Source organism: Pyrgilauda ruficollis, unplaced genomic scaffold (assembly GCF_017590135.1).
Source record: "Pyrgilauda ruficollis isolate IOZ18807 unplaced genomic scaffold, ASM1759013v1 scaffold28, whole genome shotgun sequence".
Taxonomy (NCBI): Eukaryota; Metazoa; Chordata; class Aves; order Passeriformes; family Passeridae; genus Pyrgilauda; species Pyrgilauda ruficollis.
This window is the reverse complement of record NW_024524155.1, coordinates 9849859-9877220: the sequence shown is the minus strand read 5'-3', so window position 1 is coordinate 9877220 and position 27362 is coordinate 9849859. Positions and strand designations below refer to the sequence as shown.

The following is a 27362-nucleotide window of genomic DNA, read 5'->3' as shown; positions in this document are numbered from 1 at the left end:
GCCCCCACCTGTGAGTAACTGCAGCGCTCGTGGTCGCTGCCCCCCAGCACGGCCCGCGCTTCCTTCTCCAGCTCCTCGTTCTCCGCCAGCACTTCCGCCAGGGACACCACGGGTTCCTCCGCGCCGCTCCCGCCGCTCCCCGGCTCGGCGCCCTCCGGAGCCGCCGCCTCCATCGCCGGGACGCGAAGGCCGAGGAGCGCGAACCGAGGCGGGAAACACGGGGCCAAGGAGGCGCCAGGGGGCGCCACAGCGGAAGCGGAATCGCGCGCGCCCCACGTGACCGTGGGCGGCGTGTCACCGCGGGGCGGGGCGGCCCGCGCGGCCGGCACGTGACCGGCGGGGCGGGCACATGAGCGGCGGGCGGTGATGGCGGACCTGGTGGCCGAGACGGAGCCGGGCCCGGGCCCGGGCCGGGAGCTGGTGGCGGAGCTGCGGGGCCGCGACGGGCGGACGCGGACGGTGCGGGTGCCGTACCCGGCGGCGGAGGAGGGCGAGGCCGCCCAGCTGCGCGGGCTGCGAGGGGCCCTGAGCGAGCTGCAGGAGCGGGTGGTGGAGCTGCTGGCGCCGCTGGTGCAGGAGGAGCGGGCGGCAGCGGGCGGCGCGCGGCGCGGTGAGTGGCGGGGGGGGCGCGCCGAGGGGGCTCCGCCGGCCCCGGGGCGCCGCCCGCGCCCCGCACCGTTCACCCGCGCCCGCCCGAACTCTGGCAGGTGGTGGCGGGGATGATGACGACGACTACGATGATGACGAGGAGGAGGATGCAGGCGAAGACGAAAACAACGTGGACGCGGCGGCGAGCGGCGATGACCCTCCCGTGAAGCGGACGAAGGTGCAGCAGCCGTGAGGGCGGCGCTGGAGGCCGGGCCTGCGCCTGGACAGGCTGTACCGACTGTAAGTGTCCCGGGCCCGCTGCACGGACTGGCTCCTGCGGCGCTGCTGCTCCTGTTCAAATGCGAAACTGTTTTAATACGGAAGCCTTTCCGAAAGGATGCGCCTGGGTGTGAGCAGCGTGTTGTTTACAGGGTGCCAGTGTTATGCTGGCACCAGTTTTTTGGTAAATTAGTTGGCAAGTATAGACTTCTCTCGCAAATCTTCTGATTGGTATGTTTTTTAATAACTTATTCTGAGTCACAGTATTTCTTCATGTGACACCACTTTTAAAATAAAGCAGTAAAACTTCAAAAGAGTTATTTTGTCAAACATGATCTTTAAAAGTACAAGACAGCTTGTGTTTGTATGCAGAAAAAGCAATATAAGACCACTATAAGTATCAAAATTAACAAGCATGTATAAGACTGGGCCCCTTCTGTACAGTCTTACAGTGGAGGATTATTTTTGCCTATCATCGACAAGGTTTAGTCACCTGTCAGCCAAGAAGCTTCTGTAAACAGGTATAAAACACTCTTGATAGTGACTCCATAGAGCCTTAACCCTAAGAGTGTTCTGTAGCAGAATTTAATTGCCTGAATGAATACTATGAAAAGCATTTTGGGTGGTTATTTTCATTTTCTTGTGTTGTCCTGGCACAGTTTGTTTGTATATTATGGAAACTGAGCAAATCTTGAGACTTAGATATGTAGGACAAAGTGTGGAAATAAATGAACTTTTATGAGGACAAAATTGTCTGCAATTCATTTGAAATGCAGGGAGGAGCCAGAAGTGAGGTTCAGTAAACGTGTCTTTGACATTCATGTACTCACATACTCTAAGATACTCTGTTGGCAGATGGGATAGAGGCATAACTCAAAAGACCAACTCAGGTTGTACACCTGTTTTCCCTTTTCCTCCAGACAAACCTTCCAGAAATGGTATGAACTGTCTAATGGCTGAAAAGTAACATTTATTTGTGGCCTTTACCTATAAGCTGTGTAAACAGTCCACTGCCATGTCATGGACTGAAAATGTTTGGTTAAAGCAACAGACCCTAACTTAGCACAAGTGCAGGTAACATTCCAGTAATGGGATACTTCTTTTTTTTTTGGTCAGCCTGGGCACAGGAATATGCTGCACCTAAGATTCAGAAAATACCAATGAGCATTGAGTCAAAAACTAACACTCAAATTTCTTCCTTTAAAGAATCCTTGCTAGTTCTTGTAGCTACCAAAACTTTCAAATGACAAAAGAGCACTGGAGCTTCAGGAGACCTTATGCAATTCTAAGTTGTAGGTTTGTTCGTGGCAGAAGTGCCCTAACCCAACAAACTTCATTTTTCTGAGAGTTGCTGCGAGGTTACCAGGCTCAGGAAGCTTTAGTGTGATGTGGTTCCCTACCCTCCCACTCCAAAACAGCTGTGTTCTGAACCCCATATGGGGAGCCCCTAAGTCACCTGTGGCCCTGAATTTTAGGCAGAGGAGTTAAGCCTCAATGGAAAAAAAAGATGCTGTTTTCTTCACCTCAGAGAGAGGTAATGCTTTTGTACCTAACCAACCGTCAAGGGGGCACAGAACAAACTCAGTTCACCACATCTGAACTGTTCAGTGCACTGTTCAGTTGTATGTCTTACTAATAGAACTTGGTTTTACTGGCCCAAGGGGGCTCAATGGATTTTCTCACTGAAATAAAGGGGAGAATGCTGGTGTGTTTGTATGGAATTAAAAGAGCTGATGTGATACTAAATTCTGGGTAGTTAGATGAGAACCAACAACTTTTACTAGTTACAAAACATTACAACAAAAAATATCAAAGCATGTCTCCTTCACAACGACTGGGATTATATGGCATACTCTGCTGTTACAGTTTTGAAATACTGAATTGCTGGTTCAAACAACTTTGAGGCTAAATTCATGAAGGAACTTAACAGGTTGCAGTGTTCTGTGTTTAAAAAAAAACTTTAAGTCTCAAGTATACAAGGCACTGAGATAGTTCTGTGAGGAAGAGGAGGTAATCCCATTATGCCCAGTAACTGGGGCATTGTGTGAAAGTGCTGTACCTTTCCTATCTCTCAGAAGAGGAATCCAGAGTCATCATTTTCATTAAAGGATTTGAATGCCATTCACCCATGGCAGCCCATTTAATTCCCACTCACTCCATCTTAAGAGGTAACTTATACAGAAGCTATTATGAGCATCAGATTCTCTGTAAAATACCCAGTAGTCTAGCAGCTGAGATGTCATGGGGCGTAACTTGTGGTGACTAGGTCAGCACTCAGCAGTGTGAACATCTGAGCAGTTCTGGGCACACACACCAGCTAAATAGACTAGACTTGGGCCTTGAGGACTGAGCTGAGCAGAAGTACCTTCTAATGGCTGTAGCATGTTCTTTCTTCCCAGAAGAAACCTGCACCATAGGGGTATCTTTAAGGAGAGCTAAGATAAGTCAGTTCTTAAAATTTAACTACATGATAAAATCATTAAACTGCTTTTGTACCTTAGGTCATTTGTAGAAAAGTTCAAAGACTGTGACATAAAAAATGGGATTTTTAAAAAACTAGTAAGAGAAACTAGAGCATATCCTTTTAAGAAAACAAAGGACCAGACAAGAGAAAATAAGGAGAGTTAATACATATTCTGCAACAACTGGAACTTTTTGTTCCAGGGATAAGTCAATCCTCATATTTTTAATTTAAAAAAGAGAATCAAATTTGTAGTCCTACTTTGCCGCTGGAAGAAACATGTCAGAAGGAACACATTTTATTGTAACTTACTTTTGTCCAAGTTTGAAGGGCTGCAGCCTCATGTTATGCTCTTCATTGGACCTGCTCCCCCATGGCAGGAAATGAAGAACAGGCTTAGTAGCACTTGTGCCAGACACATTCCTGAGATGGGAAGGGACTGTCAGGTAAAGGTCAAGCAGCTAAAGAAACTAACATTAAGACTGCTCAAGTGATGTTCAAGCAGTCTGACAATGCTTTATCTTGTGACACAAATGAATAAAAAGAAATCCAGGGTAAGTGGCATACAGATGATCATTAATCACCCTTGCATTACAGCTATTCTCTGTGTTGGCAGAACATTAAAGCTCAGAACGTTGCAAAACTTCAAGCTTGAGTATCCCAAAAGTTTGTAGATGGTGTCATTTTCTGTTACAGACAGCTCTTTGGTGACTCAGGTAATCAGCCTTGACAATACCTATAAATTTTCAGAATAATAAGCTGAAAGCTATTTCACTACTTTTTTTTTTTGTTGTTGTTGTTTGTTTTTTTTTTAATACTACAGTAAAAACCAATTTATCATTAATTTTAATAGTCTTTCCTTTATTTACCCTATCGGTAAGATTCCACCTGTTGATGTTCCCCTGGTGTCAAAAATGCTGGAAGCACCAGCAGAGCTAACTTAGCTCTTCTCCTACTCCCACTTCTTAATATTTGTATACACTATGTTAATAGTTCTCCAGTGCTGCTTTCCACTTCAAGCTCAAATCCTTACACGTAGCATTTGCTTGAATTAGACTGTGTGTTTTTCTGTAGCTAGTTGCAAAGCACATGCCTGTCAACAGCTGGAATCCAAAACTAGGCTTCTGATGGAAGAGTCTAGGAACACATGCCTCCGTTCTGCAAGTCCCCGCCGTGCCCAGCACACGCTCCACATCCAGACAGCTTGGGTCATCCCACCAGGCCTGCTAGTGAATTTGCTAAGGGTCACATGCTTATATGACAGAAAATTAGGTAGTTCTTCCTATCATTTTCTATTTTTGATGCTTCCTCTTATGCGCTTGGCTCTTTAAATAATTCCATCTGCATACAATGTAACTGTTCAGTTTAAAACTACAGCGTCAAGTTAAAAACAGTCCAGCCAGAGGTATCTCTCTCACACAAAAGCAAAGAAACAAGGGGATTCAGTTTCATCCAGCAAGCCCCAAAATTTCAGGCTACAAAGAAGTAATTAGGGCACGGACTATAAGGGGACAACAAAAGATAAACTGGACGTGCACACTGAGGGAAGGACATGAGCACAGGCTACAGTAACTGACGGGCAGCACTGCTGTCTGGCACCAAACATGCAAAAATACCCCACTAAAGCAAAAACAAACAAAAATGAAAAGCTATTGATAAGTATCTGCATTAATAGGCTTGTGTTTAGAAACATTGAAAAGTTTTTATTTTATAGATAAATAGCATGGTGATTTTAAAAGTTGAGAAACAACACAACTTAAAAGCTCTGACTCCCCAAGATACTAACTACTCGTCAGAGTTTATAATTTAGTCTTACTCCAGCACACTTAAGATGGCAACTTCCTCCTTTTCATATTGCACTTAGAATTCAAACCCTTCTTGCAAAGGCTACATTGTTTTCAGGTCCTAGCACCAATGCTGACAATTGAAACCAGTGTCTCAAAGTATCTCCAAGTGCAAACAGAAAGTTTAAGGTGTTGGAACTGCCATGCTGAAACACAGCAACAGTGAAAATAGTGTTCTCTTTCCAAAGCAAGAGAAAGACAACACTCCCCAGGATTCCCTTAAAGCAGTCGCAAATAGATTAGCATTTGTGATGACTGGGTATGGACAATCATATACAGTTGAAGTTATAGTCAAGGAGTTTAGCTCATAATTCTTTTGAGCCTACTGCTTCTGAGAAGTGTATTTTGCACTGTTTTCATATTTGTTATTTTCATCATGGCTGGGACAAAAATTTAGTTATTCTCAGAAGAAACAGAAATGGACAGAAAGAAAGAGAAGATTCAGTCTTATTCAAAATATGCTGTTCCAAAATAGCACTGAAAAATAGAGGTTGAAACTATGGCAAAGAAATCTCAATGGAATTTCAGTATGACTGAAGAAATGTACATTCATTACAAGAATGAGAAGAAGGTACCTTACTACTTTGAATTTCTGGAAGAAACATGATTATCTGTCTTACAACCTGTTAATAGCATCCCCCAAACAGTTAACTTTCCCAAATTCAAAGTTTTTCCTAATATATCAGTTCTCTTGGAACACAGTTTTTCATGATGTCAGGAGTGAAATTAGAATGGTCATAAATTTCAGTAACTTATAATTTTACAAGCGAGATGACAGGCGAAGGAAACACAAAAGAATTTCTGTGCAGACTACAGGCCAATGCCAGCAGAGGCTGCTTTTGATGTCATAGGAACTGTTTCATACATCAAGGTCCAGGCCTATGCCACTCCTCACTGCCTGCCTATTACAGTGTGGGACTGCTGTGACTGAAAATAGGCTACCACAGAGAAAAATGTAGTTTTTCCCTTTAAAGGTTTGCACAGACTTTATTCTTTGCTTCCTGTTTTTGTATCTAAACTTATTTTTTAAAAATTCATTTAAAACAGCACTGATGTAGATAATAAAAAAAAAAAAAAAGAAAAAGCAAAGAATTGTGTTAAGTGCAGCTTTTATAATCATGTTCTTAATTTCTTTTTTCCTTTTACATTTACCACAAAAGAAGTATCTTTTCATTAATTTCACTCCAAGGGAAAACATAGGAAATCACTTTTTTGCACAGAGGAGTAAGTTGTAGACCAGAAACTTGTTTCCCCACAGGACATTTCAGATGGAGAGCTGCAATTTTGCATCATTAAGGCAAAATGAAGAATACTTCCATCACGTGTCACACAGGTCTCTCCCACTCTGGCCACTGGATAGATCCATAATTAAAAACCTTTGCAGTTACTTGTTTGTTTTAAATAGTAAACAGTCATTCTCTTCATTGCTTATCAGTTTAAAGAAAAGGCTCTTTCCGGCCTTCACTCAGAACTTCAGTCTTGTGATTAGATCAAGCATATGCAATTGCTTCAAATCAGCAACAGAAACTAGCAGTTGAGCTAAGTGTCAATTAGTTGTAATCTACTGATCTGATTAGAGGCCTTCACAAATGTTTGGTGACGATTGCAAATAACAGCCAAGCAGATAGGAATGATGCAATACCCAACAGTTTTGGGGTCAGCTCTTGTACAGGAATAGAGGAACAAGAACATCTGTAAGTACGGTATTAAAAATATTATTGTCCACAGCCAAAACGGCAGGGATAGCAGTCGTACTTTTAAGGAGTGTGTCCATGTGGTTCCTTCCTGTGGTTCCTTGGGGTGTTGCTGAATGTGCTCCAGTGCTAGTTTGTTGTAAGTCTCATTGATTTCAAAGACGTAATAAAAAGCCGCAGCACTTGCTAACAAGTACAGCCCCACGCCAATCCAGCCCATCCTCTGGCGGAAGTTCATCATTCTCCATGCTCTGCACCTGAAACAAAAGGTGACAGAAATATTCAGTACAGCTTGGAAAAAGAGAGAACAGATGAACCTTGGTTTTCATAAATTAACTTTATGTAACTTTTCATTATACATTAGTTAAAACACACACATCAATTTCTGAAGACGTGAGTTTTCTCTACATCAAAGAAAATCATTACTCTGCCAGCAACAGGTTAATGGCAACAACATAAGAAGGTCCATTGATGGCTCTGGATAGTTTAGGGCCTGCTGGCTATCAGGATTTACCTGGCTTAACTCAGGTACTCAGGGAATAAAACAAAAGTCATCAATTGGGTAAGTTACTTACCCCATCTGTCCTCAATGTCTCTACACACAGAGTGGGGATAATGTAAGATTTTCTGTAAGTATGTAAAGTTTGGAAAGTTCTTTGATGCCTGCAAGACAAACATGCTGCTAGACAGCCAGTAATGGTACCATCACTGCTTGTCTGTGGTACAGCAATATCCACTTCTACTGAGCTCTAGCTGAGTGCCCATTTATGAACCACAGAAAGGGATATTTTCAATTTAACATGAGGTTAGGCTGTACTGAAGGTATGTACCTGCACAGACACTACTGGGCTCAATTTGAGATGCTTCAAATCTCCAGCTGGCCACATGGGTCTAGCTGACTGGAAACACTCTTCAAACCAGCCACAAACACTTCAGCTGGAGTGTACCTCTATGCAAATTAAGTCATCACCTCTTCCCCTCCAAACAGCTCTTGCACAGGGCAGGGAGAATCACTGCTTCTCTGCACCTGATTAGGGTTCTCCAAAAAAAACGCCTTTTCAGACCTCTGGGCTTTTACCTTTCGTACCTGTTCCTACAGAGAGGTAAAATCCATCTATGTAGTACTGTTTTAAGAAAATATATCCAGCCTTTAAAATACCATGCAGAAATTCTCACTGAAAAATGAATTATGCATATAAAACAGTAACAATTCAAGGAAGCATTCAAGAATTCACCATAAATGATACAAAATCATTGCACCATTCTAAATCACCCTGAGCCAGACTAATCTGGCAATCCTACTTCCTGATTTTACATAAATGAGGAATATCCTCAATCCTGACATAACAGAATCTGATCAAGACTGTCCTAGAGAAATCGTTCTGGCCTTCAGACTCCTGCATTCATGGTGACTACAAACATTCAGGGACATAAATACCTGAGAAGGAACAGTAAATATCTGAAAAGGAACAGTAAATACTTGAGAAAGCTATTGCAGACTTAAGTAATGTCAACTTCTCGTTCAGCTGATCCTTCTGTATAACTCAGCTACACGTTTCCCTTTATTACCCCGAGTCAATATACGTTTAGTAGGACAACTGAAAAATTGTTGAAAGGAACTGTTAATCTCTAAGGTACAAACTTGAACCCCAGGTCTGCGTTTACCCGCTAAATAAACCGCTGCCTGTTTTTTCCAGCAGTTCGGCATATCCGAGCTGGCTCACGAGTTGTCGCCTTCGAGGAAAATAAATCGTCATAAGGTATGTACATACTGAAAACATAAACAGCATCAAAACAGCAGCAGATTTAAGAAGGTAAATATCAGCGCGTTTTGATCCTGCCCTTGAGCTGTAGCCAGAAGAGGAGCCTTAGCTCCCGGTTACACCGAAAGAGACTGAGCTAACAGAGTCATCTCATTGTTATTCTCCTTTTTCAGACCCAACTCCAACTTGCAGCTTTTGGGCACACCCGCCATGGTTCTCGGACCCCTTCAGCCCACTGGGGCTCTCCTCCGGCGACCCCCCGCACACACCGCCCGCCGGACCCGCGCCCCGGGCCAGACGCGCTTCGCCGCCACGGCTCCTTCTCGGCGCCGGCAGCTCCTTACCTTCCTCCGGCGGAGAAGGAGGGAGCGGGAGGGCGGCGGCGGGCGGCCCGCTCCCCTCAGCCCGCGCCGCGGCGCCGGGAGGCGGCGAGTCCCGCGGGCCCGCCCCGCTGCCCGCCCGCCGCCATGGCCGCCCGCCGGCACCGGCACTTCCGGCACGGGGCAACGGCTGCCGGGGCGCGCGGCCGCATCCGGGGCGGGTGCCTTGGCCGGCGGCCATCTTGGCTCGGGCGCGCGCCCCTCTGTGGCCGGAGTGGCCTCGCCCAAAATGGCGGCGTCGGCCTGAGGCGGCGCTCGGCTCCTTCGCGGGGACAGACCCACGGTGCTGTGTTTTGGCACAGTGGCGGCGTGAGCCCGTCGAGGGGAGTAACAACAACGATTACTAAGGAAGTTACAACAGAGACTGAAACAGTCCAGCAAATGGCAAACGTGTAGTCAAGCCCCAGTATATGCTTATACATAAACATGACATAGTAGATTATTTTTATTAAATTAAATTATTAGGAGATATTATATGCTTACTATCCCATGGCAGCGGGCGTTGGGACCAGGTGATCTTTAATGTCCATATATTTCTATGATCTACTGGGAAAAAGCTTTTAGTGACGCTTAAAGATCATTTAAATTGACAGCAAAATTAATATGGTCAGGTGCGTGCTGTTCCATGAGGTGATGACTTTGGGAGAGTTTGTCCAGAACCTGTTTGCCTAAACTCAGGAACTGTGACACGAGCTCCGTGCCAGTTAATGCTGAAACTGCCTCGCGTTACATATGAAGTGAAACCTGTTAGTAAATTGTATCCTAAAGTAATGACAAAACTACCCTTTCTTATTGTGAAAGCAGCAGTGGCCACAATTCACTCTCATCAGCTGTCCTTAAGTTGAAGAAAGCTAAAGAAGGATTTTAAAATGAATGCCCAATAAGAAATAAAAGTTGCTAAAGCAATGACTTTTTTGTTTGTGTCCAAATACATAGGATCTTCTGCCACTTTTCTTGGCGAGGTAGCAGGTGCCTGTGACACAGCATATAAGAGCTGCTGCTAAATCAAATCTATGGTGGATTGTCCTGCTATGTGTGGTGTTTCAATGAAAAACATTAGAAGCTGGTGCTTTGGATTATAGTCAGGACAGCTGATGAAGAAATGCATGGACCTGCAGATATCAGTAGAGGAAAAGGACACTGTTGAGAGTCCACAAGAGTCAGAAATACAAATCCCCTGTCATACAGCAACTTCAAATTAAGTTGTACTGTTTTGGGTTTTGTTTTTTGGGTTTTGTTTTGTTGGGTGTTTGTTTTGTTTTGTTGTTTTCTTATTTTCTTCTTGTTGTTTTGGTGTTGTTGTTTGGTTGGGTTTGGGTTTTTTTGTTTGTTTGGGGGATTTTGTTGTTAGGGGTTAATTATTATTATTGCTTTAATGCTCATTGAAGGCCCAAAAGTGACACAAGATGGCGCCCAGAACCACAGGCAGAGCCAACCTGAGCAACACCCTGACTCCCAGGTCAGAGATTTTACACTTTACTTCAGTTGAATGAAGATTTCATTATCTTTCATGAAGTTTAAATAAACCATTAGTGTAGTTTTGATGACAGATGTAGATATGAATAGCTACATACAGCTAATTACCCTGGGACACCTCTCTCAACTAAATGCCATTCTTTCCATTCTTACAGGTGGTGACGTCCAACCTGATCTAAAAGTGAATAAAGCTCCTGTGTGGCTGACAGACCTTCCACTCAAGCATGGCTATATTGCATTTTCTGATATTGAGGTTAGAGTTAATGATGAACCAGCTTATTTTAAAATACCCACCTAGATGTCAAAGAGGAGGCTTCCAGTATGAATTAGACTGTGTGAGTGTATGGCTTGGCAGTGGATACATGTGCTAAGTGTAAAGCCTGCATTTGCACTTAAGATTCTGAAGAAGAATCAGTGAAATGTGGACTTTATTCCTACTAAAGAAGCCTGTCTTTTCACTGAATGGTTGGAGTTGGAAAGAGGGGATGGTTTAGGATTTAATCTGCTTGTAAACCAAGTAGGTTAAAACACTCAACCGAGGGTCTTCTGTGATAAACATAGAACCTGAGATTGTGGCTATAAAGAGAAAGATCTAAAAAATTTGAAGAGTTATAACAATCACAAGCTGTCTTTGAAAGCTAAGGCATAACACCAGACAGAGTGATTTGTAGTATTTTTGGGCTAGATCTCAATCTGTATAAATTCAGTGTTATGCTTAATCTCTGCCATAGTAAAGGAAGAGACAGAGCAAATAACTGAGGATTCATTGGTTGGTTAGTTTTAGCAGCAGGCCTCTGAGGGGGGAGGGAATAATTCCAAAATTAGTAGAACAAGAAGCAACTGTTCTCAGCTTTAGACAAATTCCAGTCACAAGTGCTGGTAATAATAAGGGGAAAGAACTCATAACTCTGCATATTGAAATGAGAACATACACCTGGTGAGACTCAAAAGGATAATATTGAGCTTGGGAAACCAGAGAAGATAGAAGTCTGCTGAATCCAAAGGAAATAATATTTAATGAACAGAATCAAAGAATTAATCATGGAGTTTTGTAGCATTAAAAAAGAAGTGTTTGACCTAGTTTTGACATATTATGTATTTTTATAGAAATATTTGGTTTATTTTGAAGGTAAAGCAGAAAAGCAATGGAGCAGCAAGAGCTGGCTGCTCCATAGAGGGCAGGAACCAAGCATAATAACACAGGTGATGGGCCAGAGCCTCACTGCCCAAGCCCAGTCCCACAGAGCCTGAGGAAGGCAAGCAGGGAACACTGGATTCAGACAGGAGTACAGTAACAAGGCAGGTCCAAGGTCAAGCTGTGAAGGCAGCCCACAGGCTAGGGTGTGATCCAGTGAGAACTAGGGTCAGACATCCAGACATCACCTAGCAATTGCCATGAAGGTCCATAATGATAAGAAAAGACTGAGGTCAAGCTAGGAAGTCAGTCTGTGACTCCAGATAAACATGGCGTGGCACAGTCACGGCTGAACTGTGGACACACCCAGATACAGGTCAGGCATGATCTGAAAGCACAGAGCTTGGCTAAAGTGGGGCTCCTGAGCCCATGGGAGGGGTCAGGTGAAGATTGTTGGGGCTATTAAGGCCTGTTAGGATGTTTAGGATCCTGACAAACTACATAGGATAAATGAGAGCTGACAAGAGGAATCAGAAAGGTTAGTGGTAATCTTTAAATCAAACAAAGTTTTCACAAGTCAGTATTAATAGAATGTCTCTCCTAGGCTTAGATTTTGGCCAAAATAGAAAAGTAAAGGTAGAATACCTGAGATGATTACAAAACCAAAATTAGCTGACCTTCCAAATGGAAGGCAGAAGCTGAAGGACAGAATGCATCTCACATCCTTTTTGGTGGATCTTATGTTTATATTTAGCAGAGTTGTAGTAGGTTCTCACTGATAGGTAATCAAGAAGTGAGAATCTAATAACAGAGTCATTTTTGTCAAGATAGCATTTGCCTTCATTTTGTAGGACACTGATTTGTGATTCATCTAGAACATCACATTCCTGGATCTTTTCCTTCTTAATCCTAACTCTAAACCAAACTTTTGGCTAGAGAACTAGGATCTTTACAGACTACATATATGTTGGGATTCCAAGGGGAAAACTCATGTGAATTTTTATCAGTGAGTGCATGAATGCCCAGAGTTTCTGCAGCTTGTAGCAGTTTTATTTATTAGATGTAGTTACAGTGAATTTTGTAGTATCGTGTTGTGGTGCATTAAGTTGTTTAGATCAGTTTCTTATAATTCAGTGTGAGTCCAGAACATTAGTTTGCTTCAATTCATATGCTTTATTTTATGTTTTTTGAATCTTTAGTTTGTATTGTAGAACTTTTGTTTCTTCTGAAAATAAGGCTATAATCTTCTGATTCCCTTTTTTTTTTTTTTTTTTTTTTTTTCTTGGGTGGTTGTTTTGTCTGCTGTCTTTCTTTGAACTTTTTTCTTGGAGACACCAGTTTTCTTATAGGGTGTAGCATATTCATTTGGGAACATGCAAGAAGCTTTTTTATAGGATTGAATTTTTATATTTTATTTTTTCTCATTTTAAATTGAAATAGTATATTTGCTTGGTTTGGCTACATTAACCACATGAAGAAGCACTATTCAGTAAGCTGAATGGTGATCTTTATCACTTTTGACTTACTTTGTTTACTTTGAATTTCTGGGACCTTAAATTACCTTAATCTTAAATTCTCAGTTCCTGAAATTCTGCTTCTACCATTTGTTTTTTGGCAGCAGCCGCATCTGAATTAAGCTTCAGGCAATCATGTTATCCAGCTTCTTTGAATACCATCCATACTTTGTTCTTAGTTGTAGAAATATTTATCAACTTTCCAACAAACTTTTTGATATTTACAAATGGTATAGTTATCTCATACTCTCAAACATCCACGGTAAACATCTGCCAAAGGAAGAATTGCACACTACAACCCTTTGTCAAAGTGCCTATAAAGAACTGAGTCTTTTATGGAGAAGGGCCTTGGTATTTTAGACAGACCTCTTCACTACACTGATGCTCCTTTTTCATTACTTACCTCTGAATGTACACCTCATGGCTGCGTTATTCATTATTTATCTCTGAATAATACCTTGTTCATTATTTACCCTCATGTCTGCATTGTCTGTGGTAAAACAATTCCGGCCAGAAAGAGATAAAATCTTTGCTTTTACATTCTCCTTTTCAGCCAATTGCAAAGTGGCTTCAAAGTTGAGCAAGAACTGACAAAACATACTGAAAGGACATGGGCAGAGATGTCTGGTAACTGACTCTTCCTCTCTGTAGCATTTATTCAAACAGAGGACAAATCAATTTATGCAGAAGCAATGCAGATATTGGTCTCACAGCTCCAGTGATATGACCCAGCATTGTACTGGCCTTGGAGGAAAGAGAACTTTCTTGCAGAATTTTTCTCAAACCAGTTTATAGTTATAAATTACATTTCAACAAAACCATTATTCATTACAATTTATTGTTTTTTATTAAATCCCCACAAATAATATAAAAACCACCCCAAGTCCACTTCCAAAGCCACCATTAAACTCCTGAGAATTCTGCTTTATCAACTAAAGTTGATACATATTACCAGAACGGAAGAGTTATTAAATTTCCATGCTGAGTTTGCTGCTGTCAACATGCTTGGTCATATAAACAAGTTAAAATGACCCATGTTAAAATGAAAAACAGAATCCTTCTTCTGTCCATATAAATAGTCCAAGAAAAACATCTGACCATCTCAGAGAGTAACTGCTCCATCCTCACAAGAGGAGTGATCTTTTTTTAAATTTCCACTAATTATCTCTCCTTCAGTGGTGCTTATATGAAGCAAGTCAGTAATACCATAGAATTATTTTAGAGATTTAATTATTGCCTCTTCTGGGGTTCCCACTTTCCAGGGTGTACCTATCTTGCTCTAGACTGTAAACTGTATGCAGCAGGGAGAATCTATATTTAGATTTTCCAGAAACATAACTTTCTTCTACTAAACCAATAGTGAAAGAACTCAGTTCAGATCAGGCCTTTTCCCAAGTTCAAAGGATCACAACTTTTTTGCATACACCAGGATGGAGGTTTGGAGGTGGTAGACAGCATATTGTTTAAGATTTCAAAAACAGTCCAAAACAACAACAACCCAAAACCAACGAAACAAAAACAAAAAAAAAAAGCTTCAAAACCCCAACAAAACCAAACCAACCAAACAGAAAGAACTTTATGTGTGTGTCTTTTAGGAACCTCTTCCCTCTGTTCTGTTAGAGCTTAGGAATTACCCATAGTTACTAACATTAAATTTACTGCAAGAGGCATATGTGTAAGATATCCACCCATATCATGTGAGGCTTCAAACATTCTTAGTCACAGAAATGTCTGCATAGATTATAAAAAAACAGAACTTGTCTGAGGCAATGGGAAATCACTGTCAGAGGTAGGCTGAATGACAGAAGTACCTGATGGTTTATCCAAGCTCCAGACCTGCAGAGCCCCTCATTTCTCATTGAAGTGCTCAATGTAAGCTCAGCTGTCACAAGTGTACACTTTCAGCTCAACTGAAACGCCAGCATGAGAGGGGAGGCTTTCATACAAATGTTATCAACTGGAAGTAAATCTTCATCCTCATCTGCATGGAGGGCTCCTGTTGTTGTCCTGTTGTTTATCTTTAGTGAAAGATAAAAGTCTGTTCACTGTAGCTGTGAAGCTTTTAAGTACTCACTTACCCTTTTACCTGAATTTGCCTTTTTCTGAAGCCCATGCTAGAGGTCTGTACCAGAAATCAGCACAGATCCAGAGAATGACTCAAACATTCAAACAGAGATATTAACAGCAGTTGATGGTTACTCTCAAAGAGAAAACTTCAATAATTTATCAGTAAGTATTTGCATTTCATTTAACAAAAGCACATTAAGCAGTATTTGCAAATGTTTAAAGCAAAAGTCATTTTATGTTTTTTCCTTACTGTGCAGAATTTTTAAGCTGCTGCTCTGTGATATATAAAATGAAATTTCAGTAATGCCTACTGTCATACATTCTGTCATATAATTCCGAGTGAATATTTAAATGTCTCCAGCTTAGCACATTTAATAATGCATTTGTTGGCATTCTTAAAGATGGGAAATGTCCACTTCTCCACACAAATGTATGCTTGATTTGCCTTTCACCAACACAATGTAAACATAGTCATCATAAAAACATGAAGGTACTGGGAGAGTAAAGAAATACACTGCTATGAGACTGTAAGAAGTGTAAGTGCATCCAAATCAACACCTCCACATGAAAAAGTATCTGGCTTAAATTAGTGTGTCACTGTAGGTGCATTTCTGCACTGCTTTGTTTAATAGGAGTTAGAGCACCTCCATTGTAAAATGATGCCTCTACACAGTGAAGAACTTGTTTTCCAGGAGTTTATAGTGTTCTGGGTAACTATGACCAGTTGAAGTGTTTCACCAGTGAATCCAGTGCATAAATGATGATGCAATGGATTATGACGCAAACTTAAATCTATCCTGATCTGGGTGTTGAAGCAGAGGTTACCATTTCAAGGTTTTTTCATATTCTATTCTGTCATTCTTTTTTCACTAGGTAGAAACTATAATTCTCGGGTTGTTGGCAAGATTTTGAAGTGCTAGTTCTAAGTGCTCTGGCAAAACAGCCTCTGAAGCAGTGGAAATTCTTTAGCTTGGTAAAATTAGGCAGCCTGATACATTTCTGGAGTGGCTTCACACAGTGAAAATGCTTAGAGACTTGCCTAGCCAGCACTGCACTGGTGGGTGAGAACAGCCACCCTAACCCAGAAGGATCAGAAAGAACAGTAGAACAGAAGGTGTAGACGCCCCTTCTTTGGAAATCTGCACAAATAAGGCCCTCACAACCCCACCAATGTTAGCCAGCAACACAAGAGTTTCGTAACTGTAGAAAAATCTGTGGCAGCTGCAAGTTCTCCTTTCCCCAGCTGTGTGAAGTGATGGTAAACCAGTCTTTTGGGGCTATTGTCATTGATAGCAAGTGGAGATGATTAGCAAAGAGGAGTTCAGGTTTTAATTCTCTCAAGATTGAGTAGGTGAGATCCTTTGAAAAGACCCACATGCCTATTATTGTCCCCCACCCCAATCCAGGCTTCATCATCTTCAGATTGTGGTCAGTCCTTCTGGCAGGTTATTTTGGTTTGCAGAGTAGCCAAAATCTAACCTGAAAGCACTATCAACTTTACCCTCAAGACATCTGGGGCTAACTTCTAATTGTCTGACTTATAAAACCATTTTCTTGAGTGTAGTCCAAGTAGCTGAAAAATTACTTACGTGCTTGCAACACTTTTATGACAGCTCCTTGGCACATCCTGAGGCCTCTGCCATCTAAATGGTGGCATGAGTACTTTCCTCTGGTTTAGGCTGTTCCTCAACCTCTCTGATTTCTCCTAGCAGTGAGAAAGAAATTTTTCCTCTATGTGAAAAATAATCCCACCTCATGGGCTTGGTGCAAATAACCACTACACAAAGTGCTGAGACCTCAAGAAGAACATTCTTCTAACTTGTCCTCCATCTGATTTGTTTAGCTTGTTTTCCCAAATAAATAAAAGAGGGAGTGTGTATGTATCTGTATTTATTGCACAATTTCAAAAACACGTACATAGACCTCTTTTGGACATTGAGCTTCTGTAGGTATTGGGACAGCTGGCACTTGGGTAATGGATTGGGTTCTGATGAAGAGAATAGGTACAATGTTAGCTCATCCCTTATGAAACAATGGGAATCTTCATAGGCACAGGTTAGGACAAACTTTTCATCTATGTGAAAAACTTTCTTAGAGGTCACACCAGAAAACTGAGGCTCAAGGCCAGCAGTCTTCATCCGTTCAGTCACTAGCATTCCTTCCCCTCTCCAGAAGCTCTGAGAGAAGGGAAAATCCCAAAGGGCAGCATTGGCATTGTATGTTCAACTGCAAAGGCTGCTCTTGTACATGTGGTACATTAATATAAAGCACAGAAGTGGCCTGTTCAGAACCACTAGAAATATTTGCTGTGATCCTGTCTGTGGAAGTGTCCCTTTTAGCTGTCAGAAATGTGACTGGGAAGCAATACCTGTGCAGGCAGATCCAAAATGACACTCTGGGATTGTAATGAGTCTTGCATTCAGACATGCTCATTGCCTAAGCTGTATTTACAGACTGTCAGGCACTGAGTATGTGAGATAATAAATTTAATAGCACAGTGATACAACACGTATTAATAGAATTTATCATCTATGCAGCTACAAGTGTCTTACAGGATCTAGGCAATCTGAAATGTCTGAAAGTTTGTGATTCTAAATGAGCTATCTATTTCACTTTACAAGCCAGACCATCTAGTAAGTGCTCAGAGCTATAAGCAAATTGTGGTCTCAGTTGATTTATTCCAGCTCTTTTTGTTGATGGTGGTTTGGCTTGGGTTTTTCCCCTTTTTCCTTTTACACTATGGCTGATTAGCTCCTGTTTTCTATAACTTGTCTCCTGAATTTCCAATTCTTTTCTACATGACCTTTTTCTTTCAGAAGAGCTGCATGTAGTAGGAGGCAGAAATGGGATGTTACAGGACAGAATGTTGGTAATGTGGAGGAGATGTACATGTATAGTTTAATCTTTGTATATGAGACTGGTACTCGAGCAAAAGGGAAAAAAAAAAGTCTCTTTTGGTTATTGTGTGTGGCGATTAGATAATGTTTTGGAATGCACTCTGAGTGGGAAAAAGCCAAGGATGGGGGGTGACTGGTGGAGCAAGACAGGTTATATTCCTGCCTCCAGAAGAGTAGTAAGTAGGAGTCAAGTCAGTGCACCATTGGTGTGTAAGTGTGAAAGGTTTGTGAGCACAAGAGGAACAGCACCTGACTCAAAGCAGGGCTTTCCCAACTGTGCTTCTAGATTATCACCCAGAAGCATCTTTAGTTAACTTCGGGATAGTTGTGGCATGTCCAAAAGAACTCTCGTCTGTCCAAGGGAAGATAATTTTGCTTAGGATTGAGGTTGTTTCCAAAAGCTTTTCTACATCTTGCTGATGAAACTTGAGTTTCCTCTGTGTATCACTGGCAAAAATGAGGTGTGTCCTTCTGCAACATCCTCATATACTGGGGATACTATCAGATGTTTTTTTTTTTTTTTTGGGGGGGGGGTTTCTTTAATACACTAAAGTTAGTTGGCTTTGGAATACTGCTGGTATTGGCTTTAGAAATGCTTTTCTGCATCTATTCTTTTTGCATTTGTAAGACTATACATTGTGGTAGCTTTTGAAAAAGATGGAAATTGCTGCCCTTCCCAGAGAGGAAAGCCAGTGTCTCCTGATGGGACTGTACAAAATCAGCAAGCACAATGCTTGTGAACTGTTGGTGAACTCTAAGGAAGCATTTAAACAAAACAGGAAAAGGGTCCTCAATCACTGGAGCCATGAGAAGAAAGTGCAAGTGATGGTGTAGCCCACACCGGACTTGTATCTTTCCTGTTTTCTCAGTTTTAGCAGTTTAAAAGGTTCAACTGTAGCCCCAAACAACTCATGGAAATGGAGAACCACTGGAATGAGGACATGTTCTTTAGGTCACCTTTAACAGGCTCTCATCAGAAGAAGCAAAGACAGGTGTAAGCCAGCAAAATATGGGACAATAGTGGTAGGATTCATATATGTCCAGGTCACTTTATATGAATTTATATACATGAGTTATGTGTCCATGTCAGTCTGATTTACATTCATTATATTAAAAGAGCTACATTGTTTTTTTTTAAAAATAATAAATTACAGCAGTGCAAAATATGTGGTAAGATGGCTCATTTTGCTGTAAGCATGCTCCCAGAATTGTTATAAGTACTAAAGCCACCTGATTAAAAAATCACAAACAGCTATAAGCAGAATAACTCTCATAACATGAAACTGTAGGTGGAGAAAACCTCACTGCAGCCTCGCCTTATCCAAGTCTCAATCCAAACCTTAATAAAGTGTGAGCTCACCCAAATCCTTCAGCGAACAATCTTTCGGGATTTCCTTGAACATAAAGTTTGAATCATTTTAACTACACTGAAGCAATCACCAAAGTATGTATATCTATATGTGTGCATTGAAAGAGTTTGCATGAGCATTATTTCCACAAAGCTGCTTGCCATGGTAAAAGGCAAGAGAGCTACAGTAATGTAGCTGTGTGTCTGTGTCCACAGTTGGGTTTTGACTGGCAGAAGTTATTCAGTTTAAAAAAATCTGCTCCTACTGACATAATTATACTGGCACAGGACTTTGTCATCTTTTTTTTCTCAGCCACATAGTTTTTTTTGCGGCTTTAAATTCTTTATTCATTGATGAAATGCTTTCCTTGGTTTATGAGCTTATACAGTCTGTCCCCAACACGCTACATGACAAGCAAGCGAACTTGGCAGCCAGACCTTTTCTTGCTTTCCTGCAGCAAGTACATTCATCAGAGCTCAGGATAGAAAACTTTTTGAGCAATATATAAAGTAAGATGTACCTTCTCATAAAGGTGATTTCCTTGCAGTTTCAAAATACCCCGTAGTTATCCTGTTTTCATGGCTGGAACAGAAGAGCTTGCTGTGCTCTCAGTGTGAGAGGTAGCCATCTGAGCAGCACTCCACTGGGGCTGATGAGAGCTCAGGAATTCTTGAATGGCCCTGCACGGGCTGGTCCTCTGCCAGGCATTGTTACTCTCTTTTGGAAGGTTTTTGAGCTTTTCTAACTGAATTCCTTCTTCTGATCTCTAAAAGATCAGAAATACCAATGAGCCTCAGGCAGTACTCATTAATCCTTATTTTCTTTATAAAATCAGAATACTGAAGCATAAACTGCATAGGTTTTCAGGTGAGTGGGGGAGTAGAGGTGAACCACACCTTCCCCATCCCTGCTGCTGCTGTGAAGTAGGATTGCCACCAAAAGAGGCAGTTTGATGCCTTCTCTTCCTGGCTTCTTTTTTCCAGCCTGTTCTCTGCCTTGTGCCACTATAAACAGGTAGAAAAAAGAATGGTGATCCAGATTAAGGAATTGGTTTAGGCTAAGACTTAAATACTGTTGTCATCTTCTGGGTTTGTTTAAGACCATCTAAGTTCCTGGCTTCCTTATTCTGTTCTTGCACAGCCACATAAGCACATGGACTGCCATGAAGGAGGGGTGTGGCAGAAAGTGAGAATAAGTGTCAGTTTTTGGAGGGACTGTGCCTCTGAACAGCAACAGCTGATTTAACTGCTTGTACAATGACTGTCTGATTTCCAGCCTGTCCTGTGCTGTCTCCATAGGCACCCAGTCCTTCAGAGCAGAGCAGCTGGGCAGCATCAGGTACTAGAGGGGGTCCCTCCTGGGAGCCATGACCAGAGCCCCGCAATGGGCGGGTGTCGCATGGCCCTTGGCAAGGGATAGCCATGGTATGTTTGAATTCAGACATCAGAAATGAGCTTTTACCCCCAGGACTAACCTTCACTGATTTATCACTTAAAAACTTCTGGCCAAGACCACATTCAGAAAAGTTTCTAAACAATAGCTGCAGGTGTGTGTTTTGCCAGAAATTAGGCAAAAAACAACCATAAATTGTAGAAACTCAGCTTCTATCACACACATCCTCTAGTGAACCACTGTGGAAAGAAGTCCTATCTGTCCTTTTGATGAATCTTGCAATGATTAATCAGTTGTAGATGTAGCAGATACCTGAGGAAATGGCAGCCCACCATGCTTCTCAAACATTTCTCTCTCAATGGTGATGACAAGTTCCACATGCTGTGCAGCACCTGGACTACTCTTTGAGTCTCTCAGGGCCCAGAAGCTGCAGTGCAGCACATGCAGAGTTTTCTGTGTGTTCCCTCCTACCTACAACCTCATTCCAGCAGTGCTGTGTTAGCACATGGTCTGACTTGGTGGTTTGACTGACTGGAGAAAGAGAAGACCTGTTCTGATATAGAAGGCTCAGCCCACCCTCATGCCCATCCACAGCAGAGTAACAACTATCTTGTAATTGTAAAAAATGCAAATTAAAGTAAAAACTAAACTGCAGGCAATATAAATCACTTCACCACCTTCTTTCTGCTCATTGCAAAAGATCCTATTGTGACTTCTGCTGGGCGCTGAAAAAATAATTCAAAAATATTGGCAAAATATACTTTGATAGCTAATTAAGTGAAGATGTCTCATATTATTCTGAAATGAATTTCCATGGAATTTTACTAACTTGTGCCACATTGCAAGTATCCAGCTTTGTCAGAGCCCCTGTATTTGTTGGAAGGGTTAAGAAGACAAGGTGTGAGAGGTTCCAGCTAAACAAGGGAAACCTGCTTTGGCCTGTAGCTGAAGCTTAGATGAAGAGGAAGATAGTTCTGATTGCTGGAGGGCTCAAGATCCTAATCAACCCTCACCCCTTTAATTAGCATGAAGCAGCTCATGAGCTTCAGCTTACAGAGTTGGGCCACTGTAACAGGAATAGTCAGCTTGCTCCTGATCAGGAATTGCATAAATATTACCCTGGGGCTTCCTGTGGTCACAGGTTTGGCATTGCCTGAACAAGCTCTGCAATGTAAACAGAGGATTGTAATTTATTTAGCAACATTGTACAGCAAGATGCAGTACAGAGGCACATCAGGTGAAATGCAGTTGTCCAAGGGTTAAGATTCAAAAAGTATAGTTTAAATTGAAGGCATTTACCAGCTTTCTCCTTCCTAAGATTGAACCTGGTCTTTGATATATGTCATACAAGTCTGTCTATATTGCAGCAAAGCAAATTTCTCCTTTTTAGTGCATGTGCTTCATTTCCACAGGAGCTAGGAATGCACAACACCTCTAAAAACCTGCTCTCCCCCATCTGGAGAAAAGTACATAAATATTTCTGTCTCTGCAGACTGTGTTTTAGATTGGTCTGAAGCCGTGATATTTCTTAAAAAAACATTCAGAAAGAAATAATTTTGGAAGTTGGCTTCAATAATTTCATGTTTCAATACATTCATACTCCATTCTGATACAAATATAAATTTTGAGCTTAATGTACTGACGCAAATTTTAATAAAGTCTAAAATAAGTCCAGTGAAATGATAGCTGAAATAAAGCACTGATATTGGCAAGACAAAACACTTCATAACAAGAAACCCAAGTCAGTTTCTTTCAGGATTCTTATATTAATATGATAATGTTTGATAAAGTCTTGTATTTTTGAGTTACAAATTTTTCCAAAATTACTGTGCTCCTATAAAATGTTTAAATATCAGTGAAACATTCTGCAACAGGAATCATGCTATCGAAATAGATTTACTAATTCTAATTACATTAATTAATAAACTGAAAAAATGTGTGAATATGATTAAGATAAAAAGTGTTCTGTAAAATAAAGGTTAGAACATAGCAGAGGCAAATAAGATGAAGGAGAAAAATAACGATATTTATTTCTCAAAGCAACCACAAATGGAGAAAAATACTATGATATAAATTTTCAAAATCCATTGGTATGAGCTGTTTGCAGGTGGTTCCATTCCTTGCCTGTTTTCCAATATACCCTTGGGTCAAGATGACTGCACTGTTCATGTGAGTAATGACAGGAATGTAAAATGCTTTCTACCAACTCCCTAAATCAATTACTCCTTTCATATTTCTTAGGGCTTTCACCCTTCTTTCCTTAGCATGGATACTTCTATCAATTTTCCAATACTCTGCTGAAGTTATAAAACCGCATTTGCTGTGGCACTGTGAGTCAGCAGAACTCGCTGAGCAGTTCCCACTGCACAGGGCTCCAGGGCTGGTTCACAGAAAGCGTCATCGCAGAAGCATCATCTGCACCTCAGCTCAGGATTGCAGGTACTGCAGTCCAACCCTTCTGTGAAGGACATTGTCATTGTAAAGGCCATGCTTTCCATTCCTGGAGAGACAGAGAAAAATGTTCATGCTGAAATCGTGATCGTTTCAGAAGAAGGGGAAAAACAACATCAGGGAAATTATACTTTGCTGTGAGACAGCACAGTAATTCAGACTGAAAGATTCTTCCTCTAAAATGAAGCACAGAACAGCTGCCTCAGTATTTAGGGATGCACAACCCAAAAATTAGAATGTCAGTCCATGCTTGCATTACCTGCCTTCTGCCTCTTGCAAAAGAAAGTTAAATATCAGATAGCTATTATTGCAAACTCTGTTTAATCCCTGCAGATACTTGCAAATTCTGGAAGAAGGCTTTGCAGTGAAGACTCATGTTTGCTTGGAACATTTTTTCTGTGAAAGATGTACTGACCAAGTAATTTCAACAGCACCCATAGGAAATATAAATACTGTGTAGAACTGTTCCTCCCTAGGAAATCAAAATCCACGGGGCATCCACGGGCCCCCCGGCCGGGCCAGGCCCAGAAAGGGCCGCTGTCTCTTTAAGGCGGCGGCGCGCGCTCCCCCTGGCGGCGGCGGAGCAGAGTCTGGGGGGCGGGCGCGGCCCCGCGGTGCTGCGGCGGGGCGGGAGCGTCCCGGTGCCCGCCCCGCGAGGTGGGTGGGAGCGGAGCGGAGGGGACGGCCCGGAGGAGGAGGAAGTGGAGGCGGCTGTGAATAGCGGGCAAATGGGGAGCTGAGCGGCTGCAGCAGCAGCATCAGCACCGCGGCCGCGCAGCAGCAGCAGCGGCGGCAGGCGGGCACGGAGGCGAGCTCGGCGGCGGGGTCCGTGCGGGCGGGCGGGCGGGGGCGGGCGGCAGCGGCGGCGTGCCCGCTCGGCTGGGCGCTCCGGGGCTGGTGCGGGGAGCGGCTTCTCATTGCCTCGGCGAGCTGCCCGCCGGTGCGGGGAAGGGCCTGTCGGGGCTGCCTGCCTGCCGGGGGCTGCCCCTGGCGCGGCACGGCGGTTCAGCGGGGCGGGCGCGGAGCAGCGGCCGCCGCGGGGAACCGGCTGATCCTCCTTTCTCTGCTTCTCTTCCAGCCGTCGTTTGGCAGGCGCCGAGTGCGAGCGGCAGCCGCGCTGCCCCGCGGACTGGTCGCCTGCTCGCGGGGCGGCACCATGCAGACCTTCCTGAAGGGGAAGCGGGTGGGATACTGGCTGAGCGAGAAGAAGATCAGGAAACTGAATTTCCAGGCCTTCGCCGAGCTGTGCCGGTAAGGAGGCGGCCCTCGCCGCGGGGAGCGCCGGGGCGGCCGCCGGGGCAGGCGGCGGCGGCCCCGGGATGGGGCTGGGGACGCTCCGTGCTCGGCCGTGGCCCGCGCCGCCCTCGGGCGTACCGCACTCGGTGCGTGGCTCCGCGGAGCCGGCTCTGCCCGCCGGGACCGGGGCCGCAGGGCTCGCAGTGCCCCGGGCACCCCGCCCCGCTGCCGCCGGGCCGGGCTAAGCGCTCCTGCTTCCCGCTCACCTGGGCGCTGCCGGTCGCTCCAGGGAAACACTATCCGGGATGGTGCTGCGTCCCCGTGGGTGTGCCAGGGCCCGGCACAGCACCGCGTTACTGCCCGCCTAGGTACATTTCTGCCCTCTGCTTCCAGAGAGGTCTCTGGTATTCCCGTTGAAATAGGGTAATTTGGGATCTTTGCAGACCCTCTTCCAAAGCCCTGTTATTATTAGAAAGAGTCAAAGGTTTGGGAAGAACTTTCCTTCAAGTTGTGTGAAAACACGTAAAATTAGGGTCTTCAAACCCCTGAGTAAGCTTGTATTCATTTGGGATATGAATGAGACATCTGAAGATGGTATAACTGTCTGAGTTATGCATCTGTTTTGTGCTGTCCCAGAGGTAAAGGTTAGTTTGATAAGCTGTCATTAGACTTTATCTGAATAGCTTAGAGGATAATTTTTGCAGTATATTACACAATTTTATTATTTAATTGGGAGTTTAAACTCCATGTGGGTCCAAGGTCTTGTGACACATGCATTACAGCTACGGGTACTGAATAATAGCTTTTTATTACTTCATTCTAAGACTAAGTTTATAACAAGGAGACTAAATCAGTTTTGATAATTGAAAAATATGCTGCTAACTTTACAGAATATATTGTGTGAGACTTCAAATACACTTTGTTTAAAGCATGTCATGCTAAAAACATGTCCCTGTGAAATTTCTGTTGACAGCACTTGCTTCTTTCTGTAAAGATGAAGGAGGCAGAACAGAAAACTGTTTTAAGAAAGTGACAGAAACTTTTACATCAGTTTTTGTACTTGGCATTCGCTATCCCCTCTGTCAAACTCCAGCAAAACCTACTAGACTTTTTTAAAGTATAGAAAGGACCACAAGTTCTGGTTTAATGTCTAATTTCATGTGGTTCTCCAAGCAAAATTCTTGTTGATGAATAATGCTAAATTTTGCCCTTGTAGGAGATTTTTAGGTTAGTTTTGTGATGCTCAGAAATACACTTTTACCTTTATTGGGCATACAGAACGTTTTTTAGAGCCTTGAGGTATGATAAAGGCTGTTTTTCATGCCTGGAAACTGCAGTGAATCTCAGAAAATCCATTAAAAAATTCTTAGTATTATGTTCTGTACATTGTTATATTTAGCAATCTCCAAAACAGACTTCTTCTCCTCTGTTGTCCTTGTTTCATTTTTCTCTACCTTAGAAATTCCTTACACTTTCGTTATGTACGATGGATCTACAATTTCTTTGTGTACTGTACAAACTTATTAATAGTTTTGGGTCATCATGCTGCTGTGAAAATTGACCCCAAAGTGTCTCTCTTGGTACGCTTTACTAATTTCTTGGTGAAAATTAGGCTACCTCATCCTGTACAGGCTAAGCTCAATTTGAATAGCATTTACAGCTGCTGGATAGAGATGGCTGTTCGTACATGCTTTGATACTTTTAAAAGCATTATTGCCATTTCTGTACAAGCAGAGATAAATGTTTGGTTTAAGTATCAGTACAGTCATTGGAGCACATTCTGCTGATTATCTTGGATGCTCTATTTTCATTCCTAGTAACTTCTATTGACATCAAAGGGAAGCTGCATTAATTGAGGCAAAGATTTAAAGTATTTTATGGATAATATCTACTAGATAACTTATGTGCTTGTAAGCTTTTTTTGCTGTAGAAGGAGTCATGCCAAGCTTAACATACATCTTACTAGAAATCTTGTGTATGATAAAAAACAAGACAAGCATACTCATTCCTGTACAGTGATTCATGTGTTAGAGTGGACTGTGTATCTGTCTGTCTACTCTATGTGCTTTACGGTGACCGCTACTTGGAATTTATTTGCCTGTTGCCTAGGGATATACTTTGTGGATGACTACAAAGTTCAGATTTGTTTGTATGAGTTTGTAATGAAGCAGTTATATAGTCCAGGAAAGTAAGAGGAGCCTCCTAATGAACTCATGAAGCAAGGTTTAAACCAGGGGAATTATTAGGATAAGGAGAATCTTTATTTCTTTACAGTTAGCCAGGGCAGCCGCTTCTTGTGCAAAGCACTGACATCCTAAAGAGGTCATGGTCAGATGTTTCAAAATCTGTTCAAAGCATTCTCTGAGAGACAGGCTCTAAGTGCTAGACTGCTTTCTTAACCATGGCTCCAGGTTTTAGGTTAGATTGTCTGAGCTGAGATGAGACGTTAGCCAGTGTGAGTGGACCAGAAGCTAAGGTGTAGCTTTGGGGTATAGGCAGTCATGGCTTCAGCTTTCTGCTCCACAAATATTGGGCAGGAACCTTAAATACTTTCCTCTTGTTTGTATCCATCTTGAAACTTTCTGTGTAACTGACAAGAGAGCAGTTCTGCCTGAACATAGTGTCTTGGGACTTTTGCCTAATCTTTTTATCCACAAGGGAATCTTCCTCTTATCAAAGGCCTTTGAGTTCACCTGCATGTTTGGTCCTCACTGTGACAGACTAGATATGTCCTACTTGAGCTGTATTCTTTATAGAGATAAAGGTAGTGCCTGTGGTTGTATCCACCTTCACATTTATAGCCTAGACCAGTGATCCCAAATTGTTGAGTTGCACC

At 42.6% G+C, this 27362-nt stretch overlaps 4 protein-coding genes and 1 long non-coding RNA gene across 13 annotated transcripts in view; 3 read left to right on the top strand and 2 right to left on the bottom strand.

Annotated features, from left to right (window-relative positions):
• Positions 1 to 173, bottom strand: part of UBR7 (ubiquitin protein ligase E3 component n-recognin 7) — a 10730-nt gene extending 10557 nt beyond the window's left edge. Inside the window, exon 1 of the mRNA XM_041472132.1 lies at positions 9 to 173. Coding sequence (XP_041328066.1) covers positions 9 to 173 — 165 coding nt within the window. The remainder of the gene's footprint in view (positions 1 to 8) is intronic.
• On the top strand, positions 31 to 8951 carry LOC121356073. Of its 5 annotated transcripts, none has more exons than XR_005955504.1 (4): positions 230 to 610; positions 708 to 888; positions 8567 to 8626; positions 8803 to 8951. XR_005955504.1 is itself a non-coding variant. In XM_041472138.1 (3 exons), the coding sequence occupies exons 1-2, from the start codon at positions 367 to 369 to the stop codon at positions 839 to 841; spliced, it is 378 nt and encodes a 125-aa protein (XP_041328072.1). In that variant the 5' UTR covers positions 230 to 366; the 3' UTR covers positions 842 to 888; positions 8567 to 8946. The 5 variants fall into 5 exon arrangements, 3 of the variants coding, with proteins under 3 accessions (XP_041328070.1, XP_041328072.1, XP_041328071.1); XR_005955503.1 differs by having other exon boundaries at positions 8564 to 8626; XM_041472138.1 differs by having other exon boundaries at positions 8567 to 8946.
• Positions 3825 to 9123, bottom strand: TMEM251 (transmembrane protein 251). 3 transcript variants are annotated; one of them, XM_041472134.1, is made up of 3 exons: positions 7697 to 8504; positions 7442 to 7529; positions 3825 to 7123 (listed from the first exon to the last, which is right to left on the bottom strand). In XM_041472134.1, the coding sequence occupies exons 2-3, from the start codon at positions 7444 to 7446 to the stop codon at positions 6712 to 6714; spliced, it is 417 nt and encodes a 138-aa protein (XP_041328068.1). In that variant the 5' UTR covers positions 7447 to 7529; positions 7697 to 8504; the 3' UTR covers positions 3825 to 6711. The 3 variants fall into 3 exon arrangements, with proteins under 3 accessions (XP_041328068.1, XP_041328069.1, XP_041328067.1); XM_041472135.1 differs by lacking the exons at positions 7442 to 7529; positions 7697 to 8504 and adding an exon at positions 8974 to 9123; XM_041472133.1 differs by lacking the exon at positions 7697 to 8504 and having other exon boundaries at positions 7442 to 7656.
• A 1272-nt stretch (positions 9124 to 10395) lies between these two features.
• On the top strand, positions 10396 to 15545 carry LOC121356075. Its single transcript, XR_005955505.1, has 3 exons — positions 10396 to 10468; positions 10641 to 10738; positions 15243 to 15545. It is a non-coding gene; the product is annotated as an uncharacterized LOC121356075 (long non-coding RNA).
• Positions 15546 to 23974: 8429 nt separating this feature from the next.
• ITPK1 (inositol-tetrakisphosphate 1-kinase) overlaps positions 23975 to 27362 on the top strand; it is a 142500-nt gene continuing 139112 nt past the window's right edge. Inside the window, exons 1-2 of one of the 3 annotated variants that reach the window (XM_041471865.1) lie at positions 23975 to 24115; positions 24369 to 24541. In XM_041471865.1, coding sequence (XP_041327799.1) covers positions 24447 to 24541 — 95 coding nt within the window. In that variant the 5' untranslated portion in view covers positions 23975 to 24115; positions 24369 to 24446. The other 2 variants (XM_041471866.1, XM_041471867.1) reach the window with 2 other exon arrangements.

Bases quoted from the DNA above. Each gene is read 5' to 3' on its own strand.
- LOC121356073 (XM_041472138.1), top strand. From the start codon at position 367: ATGGCGGACCTGGTGGCCGAGACGGAGCCGGGCCCGGGCCCGGGCCGG. The intron at 611-707 runs GTGAGTGGCGGG...GAACTCTGGCAG, and splicing joins AGCGGGCGGCGCGCGGCGCG to GTGGTGGCGGGGATGATGAC.